The 23964-nt window shown below is 38.2% G+C and overlaps 2 protein-coding genes across 4 annotated transcripts; one reads left to right on the forward strand and one right to left on the reverse strand.

The window, feature by feature from the left end:
* Positions 1–1001: 1001 nt before the first annotated feature.
* On the forward strand, positions 1002–22856 carry LOC123880924 (tectonin beta-propeller repeat-containing protein). 3 transcript variants are annotated; one of them, XR_006799374.1, is made up of 7 exons: positions 1002–4065; positions 4442–4638; positions 5044–5253; positions 5833–5919; positions 6576–6897; positions 7563–9068; positions 22846–22856. XR_006799374.1 is itself a non-coding variant. In XM_045929332.1 (6 exons), the coding sequence occupies exons 1-6, from the start codon at positions 1260–1262 to the stop codon at positions 7733–7735; spliced, it is 3795 nt and encodes a 1264-aa protein (XP_045785288.1). In that variant the 5' UTR covers positions 1002–1259; the 3' UTR covers positions 7736–9147. The 3 variants fall into 3 exon arrangements, 1 of the variants encoding a protein (XP_045785288.1); XR_006799373.1 differs by lacking the exon at positions 22846–22856 and adding an exon at positions 14557–14568; XM_045929332.1 differs by lacking the exon at positions 22846–22856 and having other exon boundaries at positions 7563–9147.
* LOC123880922 (splicing factor 3B subunit 1) lies at positions 9142–23807 on the reverse strand. Its single transcript, XM_045929329.1, has 21 exons — positions 23621–23807; positions 22866–23134; positions 22260–22386; positions 21483–21562; positions 21164–21361; positions 20578–20770; positions 19390–19640; positions 18810–18999; positions 17348–17631; positions 16728–16931; positions 15986–16184; positions 15317–15475; positions 14632–14924; positions 14384–14542; positions 13509–13697; positions 12698–12880; positions 12171–12349; positions 11531–11776; positions 10883–11095; positions 10398–10614; positions 9142–10028 (listed from the first exon to the last, which is right to left on the reverse strand). Exons 1-21 carry the CDS (start codon positions 23646–23648, stop codon positions 9870–9872), a joined length of 4020 nt encoding a protein of 1339 aa, XP_045785285.1. The 5' UTR covers positions 23649–23807; the 3' UTR covers positions 9142–9869.
* Positions 23808–23964: the final 157 nt, after the last annotated feature.

A 23964-nucleotide genomic window follows, 5' to 3' on the forward strand; every position in this document is an offset into this window, starting at 1 on the left:
ACCCAGAAGATATATTTAGCAATACTCGGCAAAAGAGTCTGCCGAGTATTGCTAAATTCTAAGTTAGTGCCTAACGGTCAAAGGCGAAATTTACCTATTCAAAAAATAGTAGATAACTAGGTAACCTAACATAGTTACCTATTATTATTATTAATAATAATTTTCCTTCATAAAAATACAAAACCGGCCCATTGTAAATCATAACTCCACCACTGCGGGTTCAGCAGCTTTACCATTTTGGTACGGAATCCTAAAAAAGTAGGAGATACTAGTATGGAGATGGAGTTTAGCTCTAGCCTCTATATAATAGGCGATAGTGATCACAGACCCAGTAATCCGGAGATAGTGATCAAGAGATAACTATGTAATGTAGTGAACTGTGATCATGTGGAGTACCTATTACTTATTAGCGATGGATTAGTGGCTTTGTGTTGTGCCACACAAACTGGTCTGTGGTTAAAACTGTTACAGTGTTGTCAGTTTCCATATATATAAACTTAAAAAACTGGCAACCCAGGAAACGTTTTGCTATGCGGTACCTATGCATTGGAGGCTGGTGGATAATCCTCGTCCATTGTTTGAAAATATAGGTGGTGATCATACTGTAGTTATAGATACATACTCTTTGATTGTGTATTATATCGTCTGTGCCATGACATTTGAGTCTGTGTGATATGGTCCTTTTTTTTTTTTTTTTTTTTCCTTTAAATCTGGCTTTACTCTGATTAGCCAATGTCAAGTTTGTGATATTTTCAAGTTATTGAATTTATACAAGTATGGACTCCGTCTGCGCCGGCGCCCGCCGACATACGCGCGGCGCCCCTTTAGAGCGCTTCCCAGTCAGTTCCACCACCAAAAAACACCAACTAACACAAAAACCAGCCACTCTTAACAAAAAAAACACTCCAAACAAGCACAGCACGCGCGCCAGCAAACGCCATCACAGACGAAGTCGTGATATGGTCCTTGTATATAGGTAGTGATCTGTGTTTGGTCATGACCACAGAGTACGTCCTGACAGTTGAAAAAAAATTGACGTGAAAATTGAAATTGACTTTGTTAGAAGATTTAAAAAGAACCACATTAAAATCAGTTTTAAATATTATTTTAAAGAATTACCTAACCATTCATCTATGCAGTGTAGGTATTAAGAATACAATGTTTTTAGCACGGAATATACACAGAACGGGATATACTTAAAATAGTAAAACCCGATCAAAAATACTGTTTGTTGACCATCACTTATCACAGTTTTCAAAATGAGTAGCAATTCACTTTTATTTTCGATTAATAACGAAGGTAAAGTGTATGCTCTTTCTACAAGTGGATCATGTTGGAGAGAGTTTATGTATCTCGGTTTAGAATTTAAAACATTATCGGCTGTTCCACATTTCTTATGGGCAGTGGGCGGAGACCGCCAAATTTACTTGCACGTTCATGGATTAGAAATACCTATTCGAGTAAAAGAAGAATCTTATGAAAATGAGAGATGGCTACCATTGGAAGGCTTCAGTGGAAGACTTTTGCCTACAGATCGTTACCATTTTTCCTCACAAGATGGGACAAAAGACAGATCCATAGAATGTATTAGGCTGCCTTCTATGGCTTGGCAGTGGGAAGGCGATTGGCAACTCGAGCTTGCGTTGGACGGTCAGCCATTAGATCATGATGGTTGGACTTATGCAGTAGATTTTCCTGCACAATTTGGAGCAGTAAAACAGTGGAAGTCATGTGTTAGAAGAAGAAAATGGATAAGGTATAGAAAGTTTAGTGCAATGAATTCATGGTGTGCTATAGCCCCTCTTCATAAGGACCCTACCCAGGAACCATTTATAGATGTTAGCATTGGTGGTAATTCAATACCATATGCTGCTCCGGGCACTCTATCAGTGTGGGCCATCACAGCACAGGGCCGCGTCATGTACAGGGTCGGTGTCAGTACAACATCTCCAGAGGGTTTAAAATGGATTAATGTTAGCATTCCCCCAAACTGTGACATTAAACAAATTTCTGTGGGACCCACTGGTCTAGTATGGGCATTACTGTGGTCAGGCAGAGCTATAGTCAGAAAAGGCATAAACAAAGACTGTCCTACAGGAGAAGCTTGGCTGGAAGTTAAGTCACCGGCTGAAACCAAATTAACTGTTGTGTCTGTCGGCTTTAATGCAGTTTGGGCTGTCAGTTCTGATTCTAGAGTGTGGTTTAGAAAAAACATTGAAGGGAATGCTGCAGGGCATTCAGAAACTGCTGCTATGGGAAGTGGATGGTTAGAAATCAATGGTAATATGTTACATATTTCAGTTGGTATCAATGATCAAGTTTTTGCAATTGGAGAATCTAATAAAGGGGTGTACTGGCGTAGTGGAATAACACCTGCAGAACTCACAGGCAAAAGATGGAGGATGGTGCAAGCAAATATGCAGCTGAGTCGAACATCAAGCTCAGCTAGTATTATTTCATCTGCATCAAATCCTAAACATCACAGTCTTAGTTTATTGAATGAAAATACTGTAGAACTTAAAACTAACATTAATTTATGCAACTCCTGGGAAGAGTCACACTCTGCACCTATTGAAAACACTTTACCATTAAAGCCATCTAAGGAATTAAGACCTAAAAAAAATGTGAATGTAGAAAATATTGATTTAACTGGCAAGAGCTATGAAACCACACTGAAAAATCCACGAGCATGGAGCCCAGTGAGAAGTGTAGGCTCAGTAGTGGGGATGGAAGCACAGCCAGACAGTGATAGTAGTGTGTTTGATGTGGACTCTGGGATGTACTTTGATGAAGAAGTCAGTCAAACAGCCTGGGGCACATGCGACACCACCTGGACATTTATTGAAGCTGGTGCTTGTTCTATAGATGCAGTTCAAGTACCCCACTGGTTTTCAGATAGTAAAAATGCACATAACTCTGATATAACAGCTAAATGGCGATTCCAAATATTAGATTGTTTGAAAAACAGAAACACCTTTAATATAGATCTCAGCAACTTCGGATTGGCGATTGAAGAAAAGGGGTGGACGCGCAGTTGTGAAGCAAGACTCATTGGTGAAAACAACACTGGTGAAGATTGTATATTGTCACTGTATTGGCATGCTATTGAAAATGCTGGAACTTTGTCAGTATTTCAACCAGATGGGACCATAAAGTTTATATTAAATTTGGGAGAACTCACAAGTATAACATCATCTTCTGAACCGGGATGTCCAAGAATAACACTAACCATCCCTAGTCAAAGCCAAAGAATTATAAAAGTTCAATTTATTTCTGAAATGGAACAAGAAGAATGGTTTAGTGTTTTGATAGACATATCATCACAAATAAATGGTTTATCTGGAAAACCATCCAATAACTCAATATGGGCTGTAACAAGTTCTGGAGATGTGCTCAACTGGGATCCAGCAACTGCCCAATGCAGTGTAGACAAAAACGGCAGATATGTAAAAGAATTCCAAGTGTTTGGTAAAGATATAGTAAAAGGTTTCACCACAACACTGCACAACAATTTTCTCCCAGGAAGTGTTTTGAAAGTGACAGGTTGTCTGTTTGATGAAATTAATAGATTTCATATCAATTTGCAAGGCCCAGAGGTTCTTAAACAAAGACATAAAGTTGAAACAGAGGTGACTGAAATACCATTACACTTCAATGTTAGATTTGATGAATCCACAGTAGTATGCAACACAAAAAAATCTGGGCAGTGGGACTATGAAGAGCGACACCCATTACCATTAAAACCTGGCCAAGAATTTTCGATTAAAATTATATGTGATAGTCAGGAATTCATCATTAATATCAATGACTCTCATTTTTGCTCATTTAAACACAGATTAAGCCCTGAAAGTATTACATCTGTATTAATATTGGGTCCTCTAAAACTATATACTATGGAGTATTATTCTACAAGTGCTATTATTGGCCCAGACGAAATGATTTGGCGGACAATGGGAGGCTATTTAAGGAAAGTGGAAAGTTGCACAAATGGAGTTGTTTGGGGAATATCTCATGACCACAGAGTATGGGTCTACACTGGAGGATGGGGTGGTGGAATACTTAAAGGTGATTTCGAAATTATAATACCTAATAAGTAGTTACTTATAGGTTTTAAATTATCTATATTAAGACCTGAACAAGGAATAAGGCTTCAAGTATAACCTGGAATCGAAATAGAAAGATTTTTATTCAAATAAACTTTTTAGAAGTAGATACTTAAGTAAGTACTTTTGAATCGTCAAATGCATCTATCACTGCCTTTTTCCAGTTCAGAATGTCTCACTAAAGAGAACCAGCAAAAAACTAGGCAGTTGCTCTTTTAAAAGATTCAATTTACAATATTATGCCCTGTTTAAAAGTGTTTAAACTTGTGTAAATGCAAATCTAAAATTAGTTGCAGAATCAAATTACTCAAAATATATGATGTCAATCAATGTTACAGGACTTGGTGGAAGCGATGGTATTCACTCAATGACAGACACACAAACTTATTGTATATATGAAAACCAACGATGGAATCCTTTGTCCGGTTATACATCCACTGGACTTCCAACTGATCGCTATATGTGGAGTGATGTTACAGGCAAACACAAAAGAACTAGGGAACATACGAAACTACTGAGTCGTCATTGGCATTGGGTAAAAAAGATTTTTTTAAACTCTCCAATGTAGCATTGAAAGGTAGAATAACTACACTATTATATTTTACTAATATGCACCTACTTTTAGATAAGCAGACTAATTACAAGTGTAAATTAAAAATTTATAACACCCCTGACAAGTGAAGGTTACAGTAACTAGAAAAGAGCTGTTAACTTTCAAACGGCTGAACCGATTTTCTTGGATTATAGCTAAGAACACTCTCGATCAAGCCACCTTTCAAACAAAAGAAACTAAATTAAAATCGGTTCATTAGTGGAGCTACGATGCCACAGACAGATACACACGTCAAACTTATAACATCCCTCTTTTTGGGTTGAGGGTTAAAAACAAAAATTTAAAAGGTTCAAAAGTATCCAATACCCATATTGTAACTTATTTCAGATTTCAGAATGGATGGTTGACTACAATACACCAGGTGGTGTTGATAATGAGGGGTGGCAGTATGCAACTGATTTTCCTGCACCATATCATGGGAAGAAAGTTTTTACGGACTGTGTTCGCCGTAGAAGGTGGTACCGTAAAGCTCAGATAGTCACAGAGGGTCCGTGGGTTCGCGCTGGAAGTACAGCTCTACTAGATATATCATTATGGGTTAGTAGGTGTAGTTTGAAACAGTGCTATAAGATTGGTAGTAGAGATGTAGGATAGTAATTTTCCCAAGCTGGATTGTCACTTTCGCAAGCCTGGTTGTGCATTCGGAAATCTAGCTGATAATCCTAATCCTAATATTATAATTATGTGAAAGTTGGTTGTTTGTTACTCTATCACGTAAAAACTGCTGGACGGATTTGGCTGAAATTTGGAATGGAGATAGATTATACCCTGGATTAACACAAGGCTACTTTTTATCCCGGAAAATCAGAGTTCCCGCGGGATTTTGAAAAATGTAAATCCACGCGGACGAAGTCGCTGGCATCAGCTAGTATAATATAGGATAGTCACTTTGGCAAGCCAGGGTGTGCGTTCGGAAATCAGCTCTATTTGAGCTAGTATGAAAAAGTCCTGCTTTACTGTTTGTCTTAGACATTTTTAACAGATGAACCGATCTTAATGAAAATCAACACAAGTCATGCGCAATGTACAATTTTTTCTGGAAAACTGAAGGAAGCAAGCTGAAAGCAAAAATGGTGAGCTAGGAAAAAAGAATATAAAATTAATTTTTTATTACAGGGAAATGAAAAAACTGTTTCTGTATGGGCTATAACCTTAGCTGGCGAAGCGATATATAGAACTGGAGTCACAACTGCCACCCCAGCGGTAATAAGCTTTGTATTACTAACTAAAGTATACATTATGTTAAGTAATTTTTTTTGTGTAGCAAATAACTGTACATCAATAAATACCTCAGTTTTGTTGAATTCTATATTCTAGTGTTGCACCAAAAAATACTAACTGTCTCAAGTTTTAAAATTTAGTCGTCCTTTCATTCGCGAACTGGCTTCGCGCTTTTCAGAAACCCTAGAACCTTAAATCTAGGTCAGATTATTTTGATTATTATAAATTATTTAATCAAAAAAATTATAAAAAATATACAGGGTCAAAGTTCACGAAAATGGTTTTTTTTTGCATTTTCCAGCTACGGTCAGTTTTTTCATAAAATATGTCAGACAAAAATTGTAGACCATGGAATTGATTATAAAAATTGTTGTGCACTTTTTTTAATTTTATTGTGGTGTGACACCAATATTTTCCTTCTTTATAACTTTTCACGCCAATTTTAGATTTAGCTGAAAAGTTTTCTAAATGACAAAGACCTACCGGCAATCAATTCAGCTTTCCGGTACGATACCGTGTACATTCCAGTGGTATGGGTATCAACAAATTGCCATAATGATATCGGTATACGAATAAACTGGCCCATGAGGGTAAAAAGATCATTGATAAAGTATATAAAAATTGACTCTTGTTTTTAGGGTCTTCATTGGGAACACATAAATAGCCCCCACACTCTCGTGTCAATCAGCACATGCAATAATGTAATTTGGGCCGTTGGTCGTAAAGGAGAAATTTATTACCGAGAAGGCGTTTCCAACGAAAACCCAGGAGGATCAAACTGGAAGTTAATAGAATCCCCAAAGAGCACATTCACATTTAATCCTAAGGCTGGAACTGGAATTAAATTAGTATCGCTGACAAACAATGCCGCTTGGGTTGTACTTATGAATGGGGGCGTTGCTGTGAGAATGGAAGTTTCATTACACCAGCAGGAGGGCAAACAGTGGAAATATTTAACAGGTGCAAAATATTTTTGTTTCTAATGTTACGAATTCGTGGCCGTTTTCTTGGGTCACTGCAAACGCAGTGAATTACCGACTTACGTCTTGAAAAAGACGTACATAAGTACCACCAGGCCGGGGTCACTTGGTCACGTAACCCGAGATTACCTTTTATAATTTCTTAATCTCTGGTCTGGTCTGGTGAGAAGCTTTGGCCGTGGTGTTTAATCGACCAATCAGATTTTTAAAAGATGAAATTTTTCACATCATCTATTAATAAAATCTGATTAGACGACTGAACACATGTCTCAGCTCCGCTTAGGTGGATACCGGACCTTAGATTGTGTACAAGAGAATTAGCCACAATCTCTAGCTAGTCATCCGCATTTCTGTGTGCGTTCCTTGTGGGTTGTCTTGTTTTGCGATCAACTTTAAGGTTTTTTAACCCGCGACCCAAAAAGAGGGGTGTTATAAGTTTAACGTGTGTATCTGTCTGTGGCATCGTAGCTCCGAAACTAATGAACCGATTTTAATTTAGTTTTTTTTTTGATCGAGAGTGTTCTGAGCTATCATCTAAGAAAATCGGTTCAGCCGTTTGAAAGTTATCAGCTCTTTTCTAGTTATTGTGACTTTCACTTGTCGGGGGTGTTATAAATTTTTAATTTACACTTGTTATTTTTTTAGATTGTGAGTTACCATTCAAGCATGTGTCTTGCATGGATCAGGAAGTGTGGGCTGTTCGGAACGACGGCACGCTCCACCGAAGGGTTGGGGTTACGTCGTACAACGCGACTGGAATCGCCTGGCAGCAAGTTCACTGTGGACCCATCGTTCATGTTACCGCTAGAGGATGCTAAAGGCCTGGCCCGACACAAAGCGTTACGGCAGCTGCAGGGATAAACGTTTGTCTTACGAAAGCTGATAGTGAATTTTTAGAAACCTTGCAGGTTTGGAAAATGTCACTTGTTGTTTTTATAACGTCACCTGTGTTTTGATAGTAGATTTATTTATTAATATATTTTTACTTAAAAAATGTGAAGGATTTATATTCATTACATATAGCCTAACAATACAACAGGCCTAAATATGTAATCTATCTAATTGCAATAAAGTGAATAGAATCGTGTAATATGTATAAAGTTATTACAAAAAACATTTTATTTAACTGGGTCGAAATGTCAACAAGTCAAAATCAAATGAATCGTGGTATGTACCCCTTATCTACATTACAATAACATGTCGTTAAACCACGAAATAAGCCTAAAATCATTAATTAGTAAAATTATTCTGTAAACATAATATTTTTATTTTAAAAAAATATTATGGTGTAGGTAGTTCGGTTTAAAATTTTATATTTTCTGCAATGTGAATCTGCAGTAAATATTGAAAATATTAAGTATCAAATACGTTTATTTCTAGTTCATCATGATCCAAAATTTTTAAGCCGCTCTTTCCCACTATCAGCTTTCACGAGACAGACTCTAGGAAACGCGCGCGTACGCGTGTATGGTTTGTTATAATGAGCTATAAAGTACGTTACACTGCATATCGAATACAATAACGAGGATCTCATTCGCACTTCATGGTTCCTTTAATGAGAACTAAGAGCCGCTTTGGACTCTTTTGCGGCGCGCATTTCGTTTTGTTTGTCCAAGCCTAAATATTTAATACTTAATTACTATATTTCTGATATTGAAGCTCATTTCATTGCTTACAATGTTACAAGTATTAGACATTATATGACGTGAATTGTATTTTTTTAAGGTTGTAGCTAATTCTGTGATAGATACACAATCTCTTAAACTAAAATGATGGGTCTAATATGTTAATGCTCCCTAAAGAAAAGGATAGAAACAGATTTAGACATATTTAATTTAGTATATAGATTATGTACAACAGAATTAGCCACATTATTTACGAATTTTTTGATACTCATTTTTAATTCCAACATTCCTTTTAACTTTAAAAGTGAAACTTAAAAAACTTGTATGACAAGCAATTTTCCAAAAGTATCCAAAGTTTTTAAGATTTATTATTAATTATTATCATTATAGAACTAAGTTAAATCTTACTTATATTTTTATGTAAAAGCTGGCGGCGCCAATTGCTGAACTCTCAATTTAAAATCTAGTCATATAATTTATGTTTTTAATAAAGTTCCTTTACAAGTTTATAATTATTTATTAGTAGGTATCACGTACGATTCTTTGTGATGTAAGTGGTTTTAATTAGCTTGGTATTATTCTAAAATAAATGATTGTACTCTCGATTTGTTCTTCGTATTTATTTATCCAATTTAAGCAAATTAGAATTAATAGAAGCTCTTACTTAAAATATGTACATATTTTTTAAATTGAAGACAAGTAAAATAATAAACTGCTTGATATCCATGATTGATATCAAACTGAATACTGTGCCATGCAAAGTCTCTCCACTCTCCACTATAATAGAAATTATGACACGATAAATTGCGCAATGTCTTGAGTTATTTTTACCTGACGCAAATGCAATTACTATATTTGCGCGGATTTCCCTACAATTGTGCGCATCGATGTGAAAATTACGTGCATCGCGTTACTCAGCTCACATACGCACAATAATGCGTGCTGTGCAAGTGCTTAGACTATTTATATTTCGCACCCCTAGATTTAAACTGTTTCAATTCAAAAACCTTGCCTTTTGTTGTAACGTCTTATTTATACGTAAAAACTGTAGTACCTACTACCTAGCAATATTTAAAGCACAGTAATTTCTTCAATCATTTTTTTATAACACGCACACATCTGTAAATTATAAAAAAGTTATTTTTTTGTCTTACTTTCTGAAAAGTATTTTTTGAGTTAAAACAGTTTTGCGTGCAATCTAGTAATAAATAAATGAGGGAGAAGAGCAATTATCTGTTTGCTGTATTATATAATATGCACTATATTAATTTATATTGAATCAAACAATTTTCTAGTTTCACACGTACTGTTTGTATTAAATTACGCGTTACAACAAATAATCTAATTCATATCTAACAAAGTGATTGTTTGGGTCATTGTGTATCCTGGGGTAGCCGGCGACCAACGCATCTTGTCCTCCGATGTACAACGTGTTATATATTTTCCAATAAACGTCGCGCACTTTCCTCGCTGGGTGGAACAAGCCCTGGAAAGAAAATAACAAAGTTACAAAACTAAAGGCTGCCTACTTTGAAATTAAATGAAGAATTAACAATATAAAAAGATGGTCAAATTTTTATGTAAAATGTAGTGTATAAATAATACTTTCATTTTTTAGATAGGTGATTTTTCAATAAGTTAAGTCTTTGACTGCAATCTCATCAATTCTATCTCGATTCAAAATTGACTGGATTGATATCAACTTTAGAGAGAAACAAAGAGAAAGAGATAGAGACAGAAGTTAGGAGTCATCGAGTGCGTGAGTTGCGTCATACCAAAATTCGCTATTTATGAAATGGCTTCGCGATGTGACCATTCTGTATCAGGAAGACGCCATGTATTCCGTGGATCGTACCTGCAAGGCGTACTGCAGTATCTTGACGGGTCCGAGCGCGACGCGCATGCCTTCGACGGCGTCCATGAAGGCCTGCACGAGATGCGGCGACGTCTCGAAGATGTTGGGCCACACGTGGTTGAGCAGGTGCACGAGCGCGTCCTCGCAGCCGAAACCGTACACGCCTAGCGCCATGTGCTTGATGGCTGCGCACGCAGTTTGTCGGTGGACGAGATCCCTATTCAATTTCATTATATTGTAATTTTTTATTGTAAACCGGATGGTTCGGGGTCCATTCCCCAAAAGGAACCCTTATAGGAACACTTTGTTGCCTGTCTGTCTGTCAAGAAAACCTATAGGGTACTTCCCGTTGACCTAGAATCCTGAAATTTGGCAGGGGTCTTATAGCACAAATAAAGGAAAAGTAAAATGTGAGGTAATAGTTGCAGGCATCATCTAGTAGTTTGGTATATCAATCTCTAAAAAAATAACAAGGATAGTTTTACCTGTCCATAAGAGCATCTTCAAGCAAGGGGCAGACCGCATAAATGTAGTCTTTGCCCATTTCTCCAATATACTCAAACAAGAATGACAAGGACTTGAGAACTCCATTTTGCACGTTCAACTCTGGCACTCTGTATTCATTCATAAGAGCTGGCAACACTGTAAACGGGGAACAGGTTTCTGCTACTATAGCAATGGCGACGGTGGTGCATACCCTGCAACAAACGATAACGGTCAAATAACGCTGAAGTAAGGTAATGATACCATATTTAAATTAATAGTGATGTGACAAGGTTCAGTTGTGTTATCATGAATGAGTCAACGAACCAGTTCCTATACTTCTCTATGTTAAACTGGGGTCACACAATTTTTATATAGTATGCACGACTATGTATGTATAATACGTATAAGTACAAAGAAAATACATCCATACTCACTACAAATAACTGTTTCCACCACACATCACACAAAGGTTTACCTAGAGTAGGAGTCAAACCCGTGACCCATGATTTTGAATTTAATTACCAACAACTAGACTAATGAGTGCCATGCTGATAGTAACAGTACTGATTCATATCAGTCTTTTCGTCCCAACACAATTTTTTTTTTTTTGGAGAAAGGCTGGCGGCCTAGGAAACATCAATTTATACCTGTTTTGTCGCTCTTGTACTTTTAGATTGTTGAGCAAGGTAGCCAGCACGTCGTGCGGGCCGATCGCCTTGGCAATATAACCGAACGTGTTGACCGTTGCTCTTCTGATGGCTTTCTTGTGCGCTTTCAGCAACTCCAGCAGCTCAAAGCATATCCTCATCCATTCCCTCGCCGAGACAAACTCGGGCCCTCTGTCTGCAATACGTCCGACTAGATCGATGCAATTCTCTTGCACTTTTTCATGTCTGCAAAAGGTCATAAGAATAAATTAATAATGAAAATGAATGTACATAAATATGATGATGATGATGATGATGATAATATGAATGGAAAGGGGTTCCAACCCTCATCAATGAGGCAATGATGCAGAGATAGAATATGTGATAAGTCCGATACAAAAGATTTCAATGACAAAGTATATTTGTACTAGCCGATGCCCGCGACTTCGCCCGCGTGGATTTAGATTTTTCGAAATCCCGTGGGAACTCTTTGATTTTCCGGGATAAAAAGTAGCCTATGTGCTAATTTCAGCCAAATCCGTCCAGTAGTTTTTGCGTGAAGGAGTAACAAACATACACACACACACACACACACACACATACAAACTTTCGCCTTTATAATATTAGTGTGATAAAATACCTGTTTTTCAAAATAGGTGTTAATCTGGGCAGGAGGTCTTTGATGGGCGGCGTCATCTTCGTCATACCGATGACGTTGACGATAGCCTTCAGAGCGCCTAGGATAGAGCCCAGCACCTCGGGGTACTCTTCACCCAGGTATTCATACAGTACCACTCCAAGATGACCCATGAGTTTTTCCTGTTGATAAAAATTTGTGTTTAAGGCTGGCTGCATATTATCAGAAATTATCTTCAAGAAACCTTTCTAGTGTGCCAGAACTACAACCTGATAGATCTTTTTGATTTTAAAAGTACCTACCCTGTTTTTTCTAAGTATTTTGTTCTAGTTTATGGCTTTTGGTAGAAAGCTCTCAAAAGGATAGCTATCCGCATATCAAATTTCAGCCTGATTTGTCCAGAAGTTTGAGCTGTGCAATGTGCTTGGATAGATTAGTCAGTTAGTTAGTCAGCTTTTCCTTTTATATATTTATGGATCCATGATAGTCTCATAAAAAAAAATTGTTGGATTGTGAGTAGTGCATCTTACCTCCTGACAAGTTTTCATGACAACAGCAATGCGAGAAATGAGATCGGCAGCCTGTTGACGGACCTTGGCAGATTTGTTGTTCATGCGCCATAGAATGATACCGCAGATCTGAGGTAGGTACGGCTTCACTCGCTTACCCAACTGATTCACTATTGTGCCGAACCCGTTTAGCATTACAACATCCTGTGGGAAGAACGAAAAATAATATATTATCAATACCACAATTTGTACTTTGTTTTGATAATTTTGTGTTTATTTAAAAATCAAGAAACTTTTAAAATCACTGTTGATCCATCAATTATTCCTGATTAGTGTCCGACCACCCCTTAGGCTTTGGCTAGCTTCAGCCAAAAAAAACACTTTCGGCTTCGCCCAAAACGGGCCAAAGATCTGGCCGAAGTGGAAGATTTCTAGCAAGCGCCGAAATTAAACGATCTGTTACGAATGATGGGTGTTACCAGGGGGCGGGGGTCATAGCGCGTTGCGTTGGCCAGCCAAATCTCAAAGAAATATTAAACTTTCAACTTCAACCAATGGTTGTATAGACTTTGGTTTCAGCTTCGGCCAGAAATCCGGACATTAATCCTAGCAAATATCTGTAATCCGTAGCCTTAATATAAGACTACATTCAGAATTCGAGCGCTGAAACATTCTAACGACCAAGTAAGATGAATCAGTCTTGATTTTAAGCTTACGTACGTCGAAACCGTTTGGACATCTGGATCCAGCTCTCTAAGCGGAAATGCAAATTCCAACAACTGTATTAAGTTATATATTCAAGCACATAGAATGACAAGGTTTCAACTCTCACCTCAGTAGTCTGTTCTTGAAATGCATAGAGGATGCCGTCAATCAAAGCTTCTTCAAGCTTGGAGTCAATGTCCGCTGCGCCCAGGTTGGCGAGAATCTTCTCAATGGATTCCATGACCATTTTTCTATACTGTTCATTGTCGTCTTTAAGGTCGTCTACAATTCTGTTTATTATTTCTGATGCACCAACCTAGATGTAATAAATTGAGTTAAAAATGAATTTAAAAAAAAATGTATTCGACGAAAAGATACGCCAGAAAAAGCACTAGACCACAGTTCACGACTAGACTGCGCTATCTTGACATTTAACAGTAAGTAACGATGAAGTCTGATGCGGTTAGGGTGCAGAAAAACTATAATTAGTTTTTCTGCACATATGCTCATACGAGATGCACACGAGTTTATATTCTGATAAAATTCTTATATGAAACTGCTGTTACTATGAAAGGAGAATGGCAGTTTAACTAACCCATAACCTGTATAATTTTTTACATTGCATTATAACGTAACCGCTTTGCGGTACATTTGTAACTAGGGAGGTAACTAGATTGATGCTACCCAAAAGACCAATCTGAAGCCAATTTAGAAATTATAGATTTCCAAATCAGCCCATCCGGGAATCAGTGCTTGCAGAGAGGTCATCAAAATGGTTAAGTTGTAAATCTTATATATAATTTTTTACATTGCATTATAACGTAACCGCTTTGCGGTACACTTATAACTAGGGAGGTAACTAGATTAATGCTACCCAAAAGACCAATCTGAAGCCAATTTAGAAATTATAGATTTCCAAATCAGCCCATCCGGGAATCAGTGCTTGCAGAGAGGTCATCAAAATGGTTAAGTCGTAAATCTTATATTTTTACAAATACAAACCTTGTTGGCTATTTCGACTGTAGTGTCGACAAGTTGTCGATAATTGCGACGGTCAAGGGCCATACGATGGTTCCAAAAATGTTTGAAAAAGTGTGGAAGAATCTCATCCATTATGTACTGAGGCTCCACACCATCGGTACCACAACATTGCTTGACGACCTGAAAAACACCAGATTAATTATTTAGTTGCCCAACCATAGTTGAATTTTTAACTATACAAAGCATTTTGAATTGATTTTAGTACATACTTTCAGCACAATCTTTTTCATTTCCTCATCGGGCGACTGGAACTCACGAATCAGGATAAGCATCACCTCACGCGTGTAATAGTTCGCATACTCGGCGTCCATCAGAGGGATGAGGTAACCGATGGCTTTGAGGAAGGCGGCTAGACCTTTACCACGATGGGTCCTGATACCCTTCCACAGGGGTTTGAGCACAGAGTCGAAGGACTCGATACCGTAGGGCGTGGCCGCTTCGGCGAGGGCTGCGCTTGCTAAGGCGGTAATTGTACGCACTTTCTGCTGCTCATCCACTAACCCTGTAAAAAAAAATGTTACATTTTGTGAATAATTATTATTATTACATATTTTCAAAATATAAATTAACACCAGAGGAACCGCCAATGCGTTTTATGTGTGACTATGCGTGAACATAATAATGTGCAGATATATAGCTTAGTGTATGTGCACTTACTTGTACCATTATAATTATTGAGGTAGCTTATGCTCGCGACTTCATCCGCGTGGATTACTCAAATTTCAAATCCTATTTTACGCCCTTAAGGGTTGAATTTTAAAAATCCTTTCTTAGCGGTTGTATACATCATAATAGCTATCTGCAAATTTCAGCCCAACCCATCCATTAGTTCGAGCTGTGCATTAATAGATCAGTCACCTTTTCCTTTTACATATTAGGATAAAAAAAACATACCATGTTCAATAATCTCCACAAGTGACTTCAGATGTGGTAATATAGCACACCCCATCAGAATAGCAATCTGTTGCACAATTTTAATACCAGTGTGCCGAGCTTGCCACGACTTCTTCGATCTGCACACAGCTTTCAAGAATGGCAGCAGAGACGGGATGCCTAAAACATTTACATAATTAAATTGGACATATTTTTTGAAAAACATACCATCTAACACATCTAAATTGAGATAGCTATTTTAAAAAACTTCTCAATATCCATTTCGAAATTTTTATTTAGATATCCTAATTATTTCGACTCGCCACAAGGCTCGCTTTAATGAATGATCAATTTTGGAGTATTCCTAAAAAACCAGTGAGGGCCTAGTGGTTAAGACACCGGCCTCCTGTACCAGGCGTTGGTGATTTGATTCCCGCAAGCACATCTTTTCAGAGTATGTTTTAAACGAATAAATATCACTTTTTTAGTTGTAAAGAAAAACAACGTGAGGAAACTTCATGCACGAGAGTTCTCCATGTTCTCGAAGGTGTGTAAAGTGTGCGAATCCCCACTCGTCCAGCATGGCAGGCTATGCCCTAATCCCTTTTCATTCTGAGATGAGACTCGTTCTCAGTATGATGTTGGTTGATCAATGATGAGTTGAGATGATGATGATGATGATGATATTACCTAAGGCGGATGCAACGACAGCGAAAGCCCTGGCAGTAGTGTTACGAACGTATTCATCAATATTATCAATATCCGGCCTCATGGTGGAGATCATAGTGGCGAGGCCGGCAGCTTTGGCCAGATTCGATATGATCTCACGACCTTCCACGCGAGCGTAGTAGTCTTCATCAATAAGTAAAGGTTCTATCACTACCAAAATCTGTGAACAAAGACATATTATTATTGGAAATTACTAGCGTAATGCCTGGCATGACTTGCAATGCCATGTTGTATAACACAATTTTTTTAATATGCGAAAGTGTCTGTCACAAATTCCTTGTCACCTTTTCAAATTGCAAAATTGATCTTTGACATAGAGGTGCCTGCATCCTGGGAGTGGGCATAGGAAACTTTTTATCCCGAAAAATCAAGTTACCACAGGATTCTAACGCAGACAACTTGTGGACATCAGCTGGTCCATACTTCTATACTAACATTAAAATGCTAGTGTGTTTGTCTTCTAGGTTGTTGGGGCCAACCAAGGCCCATCCGTTTGACCAATTTTGACGAAGTACAGGAAAAGTTTGCATTGTAGGATAGACATAGTTATGTGTATTTTGTATTGTGTAAGAGTGTTTTGTATGTATTGTGTAAGAGTTCCCACAGGATTCTTTAAAAAAAATCGTAGGGATGAAGTCGTGGGTATTATCTAGTATTCTATAAACTAGCCTTTTTTAAGTAACGAAGTTTTCATGTTTCTTACCTTATGCACGTAGGGACGAACCAAATCGTCTAATTTGTACAGAATTCTGTCAATCACTTTAACAAGCAAATGTCGCTCCTGGTCCTCAAGCGTAGGGCTCATCAATAGAGGCAGGATTTGGTTGAAAAGCGGCCCCGCGCCGAAGTCGCGAGCCTTGTCTGTGATCTGCCTGAGTGCTGCTTTGCACATTGGTGGAGTTCCATTCTGAAATCACGTAACAAGTTTAACGGCGCATATGCAAAATTTTGGATGCTTTTTATTTGAAAATTATAAACACAATAGCTTCAATGTTTTACTATGCCCTTTTTAGGTCTTTTATCTAAATTCCTCTTGATATAGCAACACGATTATTTAAAATTTCATCAATAGAAAAAACTTTTTAGTTTTAATCGGAAACTAAATATTAACTATTTTGTTTCCACTTGCTCAGAAATAGCTTCATTATTATGATCATTTAGCTGATTATAGCAAATTAAGTATATTTTCCTTGAGAGCCATATATCATAGACTTCCACATCATGTTTCATGAGAAATATATGGCCTTCTATGGCTGCTAATTTAGTTCAATGACCGGCAGTCGTTCAGGAAATGCTGGTGTCGCCAAGTGTGTCCACACTCACTTTGATCTTCAGCAAGAGCTTCATGATCTTGCGCTCCTTGAGCTCATCCGGCGAGAGCGCGTCCTCGTCCACGTCGACGAGCAGTTTGTCGAAGTACTGCGCGTCCTCGGGCTTCATGAAGGGCAGCTGCTGCGCGCCCTTGGGCTGCGGCTCCAGCAGGCGCGCCGCCGCCGCCGCGCTGCCGCCCACTTCCTCCGTCTGCATGAAAAAGCCGATTGGGGTACCCGCCAAAGGCGTGGGCGTGGCGGTCAGCTTACGCGCCGGCGTCCGAATCGGAACATAACCTGGGCGACAACATCTACCGTTAGTACATTCAGGCGCGTCGGGTACAAACGCTAACAATTTATGTAACACATCGCGGACTTCAAACCACAGGGGCGTGTAAACAAATGCGAATTTTTCTTTTAATGCTATTCAATTTCAAAAAATGAAATAGTTTTTGATGTACATATGATTAAAATCATATTATCCAAAGAATTTAGTTTTTTTGTACGTAATGAAAAGGGTAGGTACTGCAGATACGCCTCTAGGGCTTGAAGCAGGCGATATCAGGATGTGTCCACATTACATAACATGTTATAAAACTTTTGTTGCATAACACATCCACATTGTTTTCGTTGCTCTAATACATAAGTCGCTTTGTGACATAAGTGTGCTCCCATCTCAATAAATGTTATATAAAAATGTCATGCAACTTTTCAGAAACTATGACTGATTAATTTTGTATTGTTTAAGACCTGTATGCATGAAAATCTATATGATCTTCATAATTGAAGGAACAACTAAAGAGAGAGATTTTACATGAAAATGTAAAATGAAAATCATCAAACACTGATTCAAAAGATCTGATTTTTCAGTCTTGAAGTAGGTCGCAATCATTTTCAGTATTAATATCAAAAGCTAAAATAATAAGATATTATAATGTTTCAGTTTCAGTAAAATTACAAATAAATTCAACTGTTCTTTTTTTAGGTATAAAATGTCAACCCGATAGCTATGTTATATAATTATATAACATAATATATCGTTCAAACTACTGAAACATAAAATACAATGTTTTATAACATGATATGTTATATAGTGTGGATACACCCGTAAGCATGCAAGCAATCTTTTAGGTGCGCGAAACAGCAACGAGGTAATTAAGTACAATGTGGCTTTCTATCCGACGGCATGGGCAATAAAACCTTATTGTCATCATTCATCTGAAAGAAAAATTTTATTATTAAAAAATTGATTCTCTGATCTTATTTATAATTTATAAACACATGTATCGCATTTGACACCGTTAGATCATTGAAGTTTCCGAGAGTAAGGCGTTGGCGTTTTATACATGTGTCCTGAAACTAAAGTTGTGATTGATTACTGATGTGATCACCTTTACCTTTTTATAACTTATATCAATTTGAAAATAAAAATAATATAAATAAAATTGTTATAACTCAAATGGATATGCACTCACCTGCAGGGGGAGGCAAAACCTTGTACCCGGCTGGGAACATGGCATCTAGCTCTTCATCAGTGTAGGGTCTGTTGCGTTCGTCTATCTCTTTTTCCCAGCGGTAAGCTTGCAGCTGTTCCGGCGTCATGGCCGCGATGTGCCCCGGGGTGGGCGTGGCCATGGCCATAGCCTTAACGCCCACCGGTGTTGACTGCAACAAGATTTTCTCATTAGCGTTCCATTCAAATATGAATTCTTTTTCTTCATTGAACATTTTGTGAAAATAAGCTACCGGTATGATGATAATACGTGACTTAAATCGGAAACAATCATCACATCCGAGAGCTTTGGTGGGGAATAGAATAGATATATTTCTTTCAAATAACTTTTACAAGTGCTTTTGAATCGTCAAAATAATTTACATCTGGTTTGGGACCAAGAACTTTCGGCGGCTCGCCCTGCTGTAAGTATATATCTCGGATCAAGTAAGATAAGTGAGCTCGGCATGCTTCTAGAGTCTAGCTAGACCCACCAGTTTAAGCTGTGTCGTCAGACGGTATCAGTATTAGAAATTCATTAAATAGATGTTTGTTATACTCACGCCACCAGGAGTAAAGACGGGCGTGTGTGGCGTGGGCGTGCCATGCGATGGTGTGGCGTGCGATGGCGTGGCGTGCGACGGCGTAGCGTGCGACGGCGTGGGCGTGGCGGGCACCGGCGTGGCACCGGGCGTCTCGTCCCAACGCGAGCGGCGCTTGGTGCCGGGCGTGGGCGTCTCTTGGATAGTGTCGACGCCGGCGCCTCGATCAGTGCGCGGCGTCTCGGCCCATCCACTCGCGTGCCCGGGCGTTTCTGTTCAATCATAATCCATATAGTTCTTGCGATTTACGAGCACGCTTGAATTTTACTTGTGGTTACGTGGTCTAGAAGCACGTTAGGGTGCTGGCATAAAGGACCAGGTTTTCGGCAATGACAAACCTAGGTATAAGATAACATATGGCTATTTTATTTTTTTGACGAAATTTTGTAGACATTGATTGCATCCTGGAGATGGAATAGGCTACTTTTTATCCTGGAAAATCAATCAATTTTGTGAAAAATACTTCACTGTATAGTTTATCAATTATTAAGGAATTCCAAGTAAAGAAAGTGGTGGAAGCCTTGTGGTTAGTACCCAATATCAGGCCGAGTATTCGGGAGGTCCAGGGTTCGATTCTGAGCATGCTTGTTTAACCTTTCACAGTTATGTGTGTTTGGATCAATTGATATTATTCGTAATCCTGCATGCCTGAGAGTTCTCCATAATGTTCTCAAAGGTATGTGAAGTCTGCTGATCATCACTTGGCCAGCACAGTGGAGTGTGGCCTACATCCTTCTCACTCTGAGAGGAGACCCAGCAAGACCCAGTTGTGATGATGATAATGAAGAAATTTCAAAGTTTGTCTTGTTCCATTCAAGCCTGGCCCAATCCAAAAACTCTCACGGCCGTATTCATAATCATTATATGTTATGACTATGAGGTCTCACAATGCGTTTGAACGCATAGTGCAGGTTCCACCAATCAGATCATTGTAAATTGATGTACAGTAATCTCATTGGTGGAACCTACACTATGGGTTTGAGTGCACTACGAGACCTCATAGTACCATTTGTGAATACGGGTGTCAGAAAGAAGTTAGATCACTTCAAAAATTATTATGCATTGATTTATCCCATATCTGATAATTAAACTTCAAACTAAAGCGACAAACTAAGAATTCTAAACGCATCCAGGTCTATAAGATCTTACCTCTGTCGGTTTTGGGCGTCTCATCCCAGCGATTGCGGCGCGAGGCGTGCTGCGCGGGCGTGTCGCGGCCCGGCGTGGCGTGGCCGGGCGTGAGATGCGCGGGCGTGGCGTCCCACACGCGCGCCGACGGCGTGGCGCCCGGCGTGTCCCCGCCGCGCCCGCCCGCACCCGGCGTCTCCTCCCATGCGCCGCGCTGTGTACACAAACACTGTTTCAGCACAGAATACTAACTACGTAAAGCAACGACACACTCTCACACCGCCAATTTATTGTCGGCACTGACGCTCTGGCGTTTCACAGACAGACAACAAAGTGATTAAAGTCAAAGTCTTTATTCAAAGTATGTACAATCGTACTACTTTTGATGGTCGAAATTGTTAAATTTGTACAATATAGTGGTGATAATTAATTACGTAACTTAAAACTAAAGCTACGAGGGTTCCAAAGGGTTCCGTTTTTCTTTTTGAGGTACAGAACCCTTAAAAAACGAATTATGTATCTAAAATCTGCCATTAAATACTCTTTGGTACCATTTAGCATGTGTGCTTAAATCTAATTATTTTTGGGATGAATAGAAATAATTTACCTCATTTTCCCATGACGGTGTAGTCTGGGAGCTTGGTGTTACTGAAAGAACTGGTTTCTTCACTGAAGGTGTATCTTCTGAACTTTGATCCCAGCGACCTTTGCGTTTAGCAGAAGCCGGCTTTAAACTCTCTCCATTTGATTGTGCCACTGGTTTTAGAGTACCCTCTCGGGCTCTCTCTAATAGTTTTTTTCTCAACTGAAAAAATATAATAAAACTTAGCCTTATACAACTTACTTAACTTTAGAAATAAACTAAGCCTGTAAGAATGTAGCACTGATATCCTATAAAAACATATAAATCTGGTCACAATACTTACTTCAGTCTCTTCAGCTCTGAGGTATTGCTCTTTCATAATTTCTGTATAGGTCCTAGAGCCAACATCTGGAGTTTTCCCACCTGCAATATTTGTGAATAAGTTAGAGCTCAAATGAATTAATAACAATCCATACTTAATAATATAAATGCGAAAGTGTCTCTGTCTGCTACCTTTTCACGGCCCAACAGTTTAACCGATTCTGACGAAGTTTAGTACAGAGTTAGCTTATATCCCGGGAATAGACAAGGCTATTTTTTCTGCCAGAAAATCAATGAGTTCCCACGGGATTCCTAAAGACCCATCCGCTTAACCGATTTCTATGAAAGGTACCGAGGCAGCTTGCGATCATGTAATTGATCATGCAACTTTTTATCGCGGAAAATGAAACAGTTCTCACGGGATCATTAAAAACCGCGGACGAAGTCGCGGGCGTCCTCTAGTAATAAACAACTATGAAAATAAGGTCAACAATTTTAATATGCAGATCTGCAAGAAAATTAATAACTTACTGATTTTTTTTAGAATGTAACTACTATAATTTGTGAAAGTAATTTAAACAACTTGTTGGAAAAAAGGCGATGTTCCATTAGTGTGGACGCTGTTCACAATTATACATTTGATGATAAGCACTCTAGCAAAAGTCTGTAGCAAGTCCGTGGACAGTAGGCAATCGCCTCTATAGGTCAAGCCCACTTTCCAGATGCCACATTATATTAGTGTTTGTTCATAGACCTAGTTGCATGTTAAAAATGTGTCTCTTCCATTAGTTAAACTCACCTTCTGCAAATGGGTCTGAGCGTTCAGGAGATATAATCATCCGACGCCTCTTCTGACGATATTCATCTTCTCTATCTGCAATTGTAGGCCTTCTTTTGTCTGCAAATGGGTCATAATCTTTGTCACTCTGAAAAAAATAATCATATGAGCAATATAATTCATGAGATGCATAGGCCACTGTTAGTGTTAAATTTATTTTAATTTTTATAGCAGAAATACATCTATTAAAAAAACACCTAATCCAACACTACATGTTTAATCAAATCAAAGAAGACTAGTATTTTCTATGACCAACTCAATAAAAATACAGCTTCGTCGGCCAACCTTTAACTAAAAAGTAGTTAACAGCAAAAAATATTTTTTGATTTGAGGTTGAAAGGTGGGTGTGAAACCACTCATGTTTCTGAAAAAGAATGCTATTTTGAACCAAAGTTTCAGTTAATTTTTAGTATTTATATTGCATTGTTTTTATGTAGCATTATTTTTTAGAAACAATAGTTTTCGAAAATTCCTGTTTTTTGGTGATAACTCAAAATTGTTTTTTTAGTTAACAGATTTTTACTTAAAGGATGGCTGAATGTACGAGGTACATTATTTTATGCATACCTGTGCTATATCATTAAGTAATGATGCTGGTGCAGTGTAACCAGGTCTCTTTTGTGATATTGGGACATTCTCCACATCTTCATCCTCAACTTCATCATTGGCAGCAATAGATGTCACATAGCCATCATATCTGGATTTCCCTTTTTGTGTTGCATTATCATAAATGTCACTATCATAGTATGAATCACCAAGCGAAACACCTTTTCCTGAACCATTTTCAGGCAATTCACTTTTCTTTGACTGTATTTCTCGTATCTGTGCCTCTATGGCTACAATAACAAATCACACAATTTATTAGGTATTTTTAATAAATTTAATTGTATGCATACATACAGAAAAAGCCTTTTGATAAGTTAGATATACTTATAAAAAGACTTGTTCTGACCGACTGATTGACCTATAAACACACAGCTTAACCTGGGGTTAGAAACTTCAAATTTAGACAGTAGGTGCTTTTTAAGATGTAGACACTCAATAAGGAAAGATTTTTGGAAATTCCAGCCTTAAGATCAGATAGGCTGATCATGATGATCAGTCCATCATCGGTAGTAGGGCTGATAGGTAGGTTGATACGTCCAATTATTTATACTTCGAGTTACAAAATATTACATTAGCGCACATATTGAAACACTAAAACACACATCAATGACCAGATTAGAATATCATCACTTTTTCAAATTAATGATAAATAATTAAACGCCACAGGGGTATAAGATGGCCGTAAATGTAAATCTTTTAGAATCAAAATGGGTTACCTTCATGAGTCCTGGGTATTTTATCCATTGTTAATCTAACATGGACCGAACAGTAATGCAAGTCTCAGTGAACCACAAATCACATTAAGTTTTAACACATCTGCACATAACATACAAGAAAATTACTAACCACGCAAATCAAAATCATTACAAATCCAGCGTAGGGCAAAGAGTATGTAATCACTGGCGTAGGGATGCACATGCACGATTGACGATACTTGTCTATTCGTATTTAACTAGTATTGATACTTTGGATCGATCAGGATCGCAACTATACGATACGGATTACGGATAGTAGTGCCTACTAGGATTATATTATCAATCCTCCAAATATCTGATCATAT

Source organism: Maniola jurtina, chromosome 3 (assembly GCF_905333055.1).
Source record: "Maniola jurtina chromosome 3, ilManJurt1.1, whole genome shotgun sequence".
In the NCBI taxonomy this organism is placed as follows: Eukaryota; Metazoa; Arthropoda; class Insecta; order Lepidoptera; family Nymphalidae; genus Maniola; species Maniola jurtina.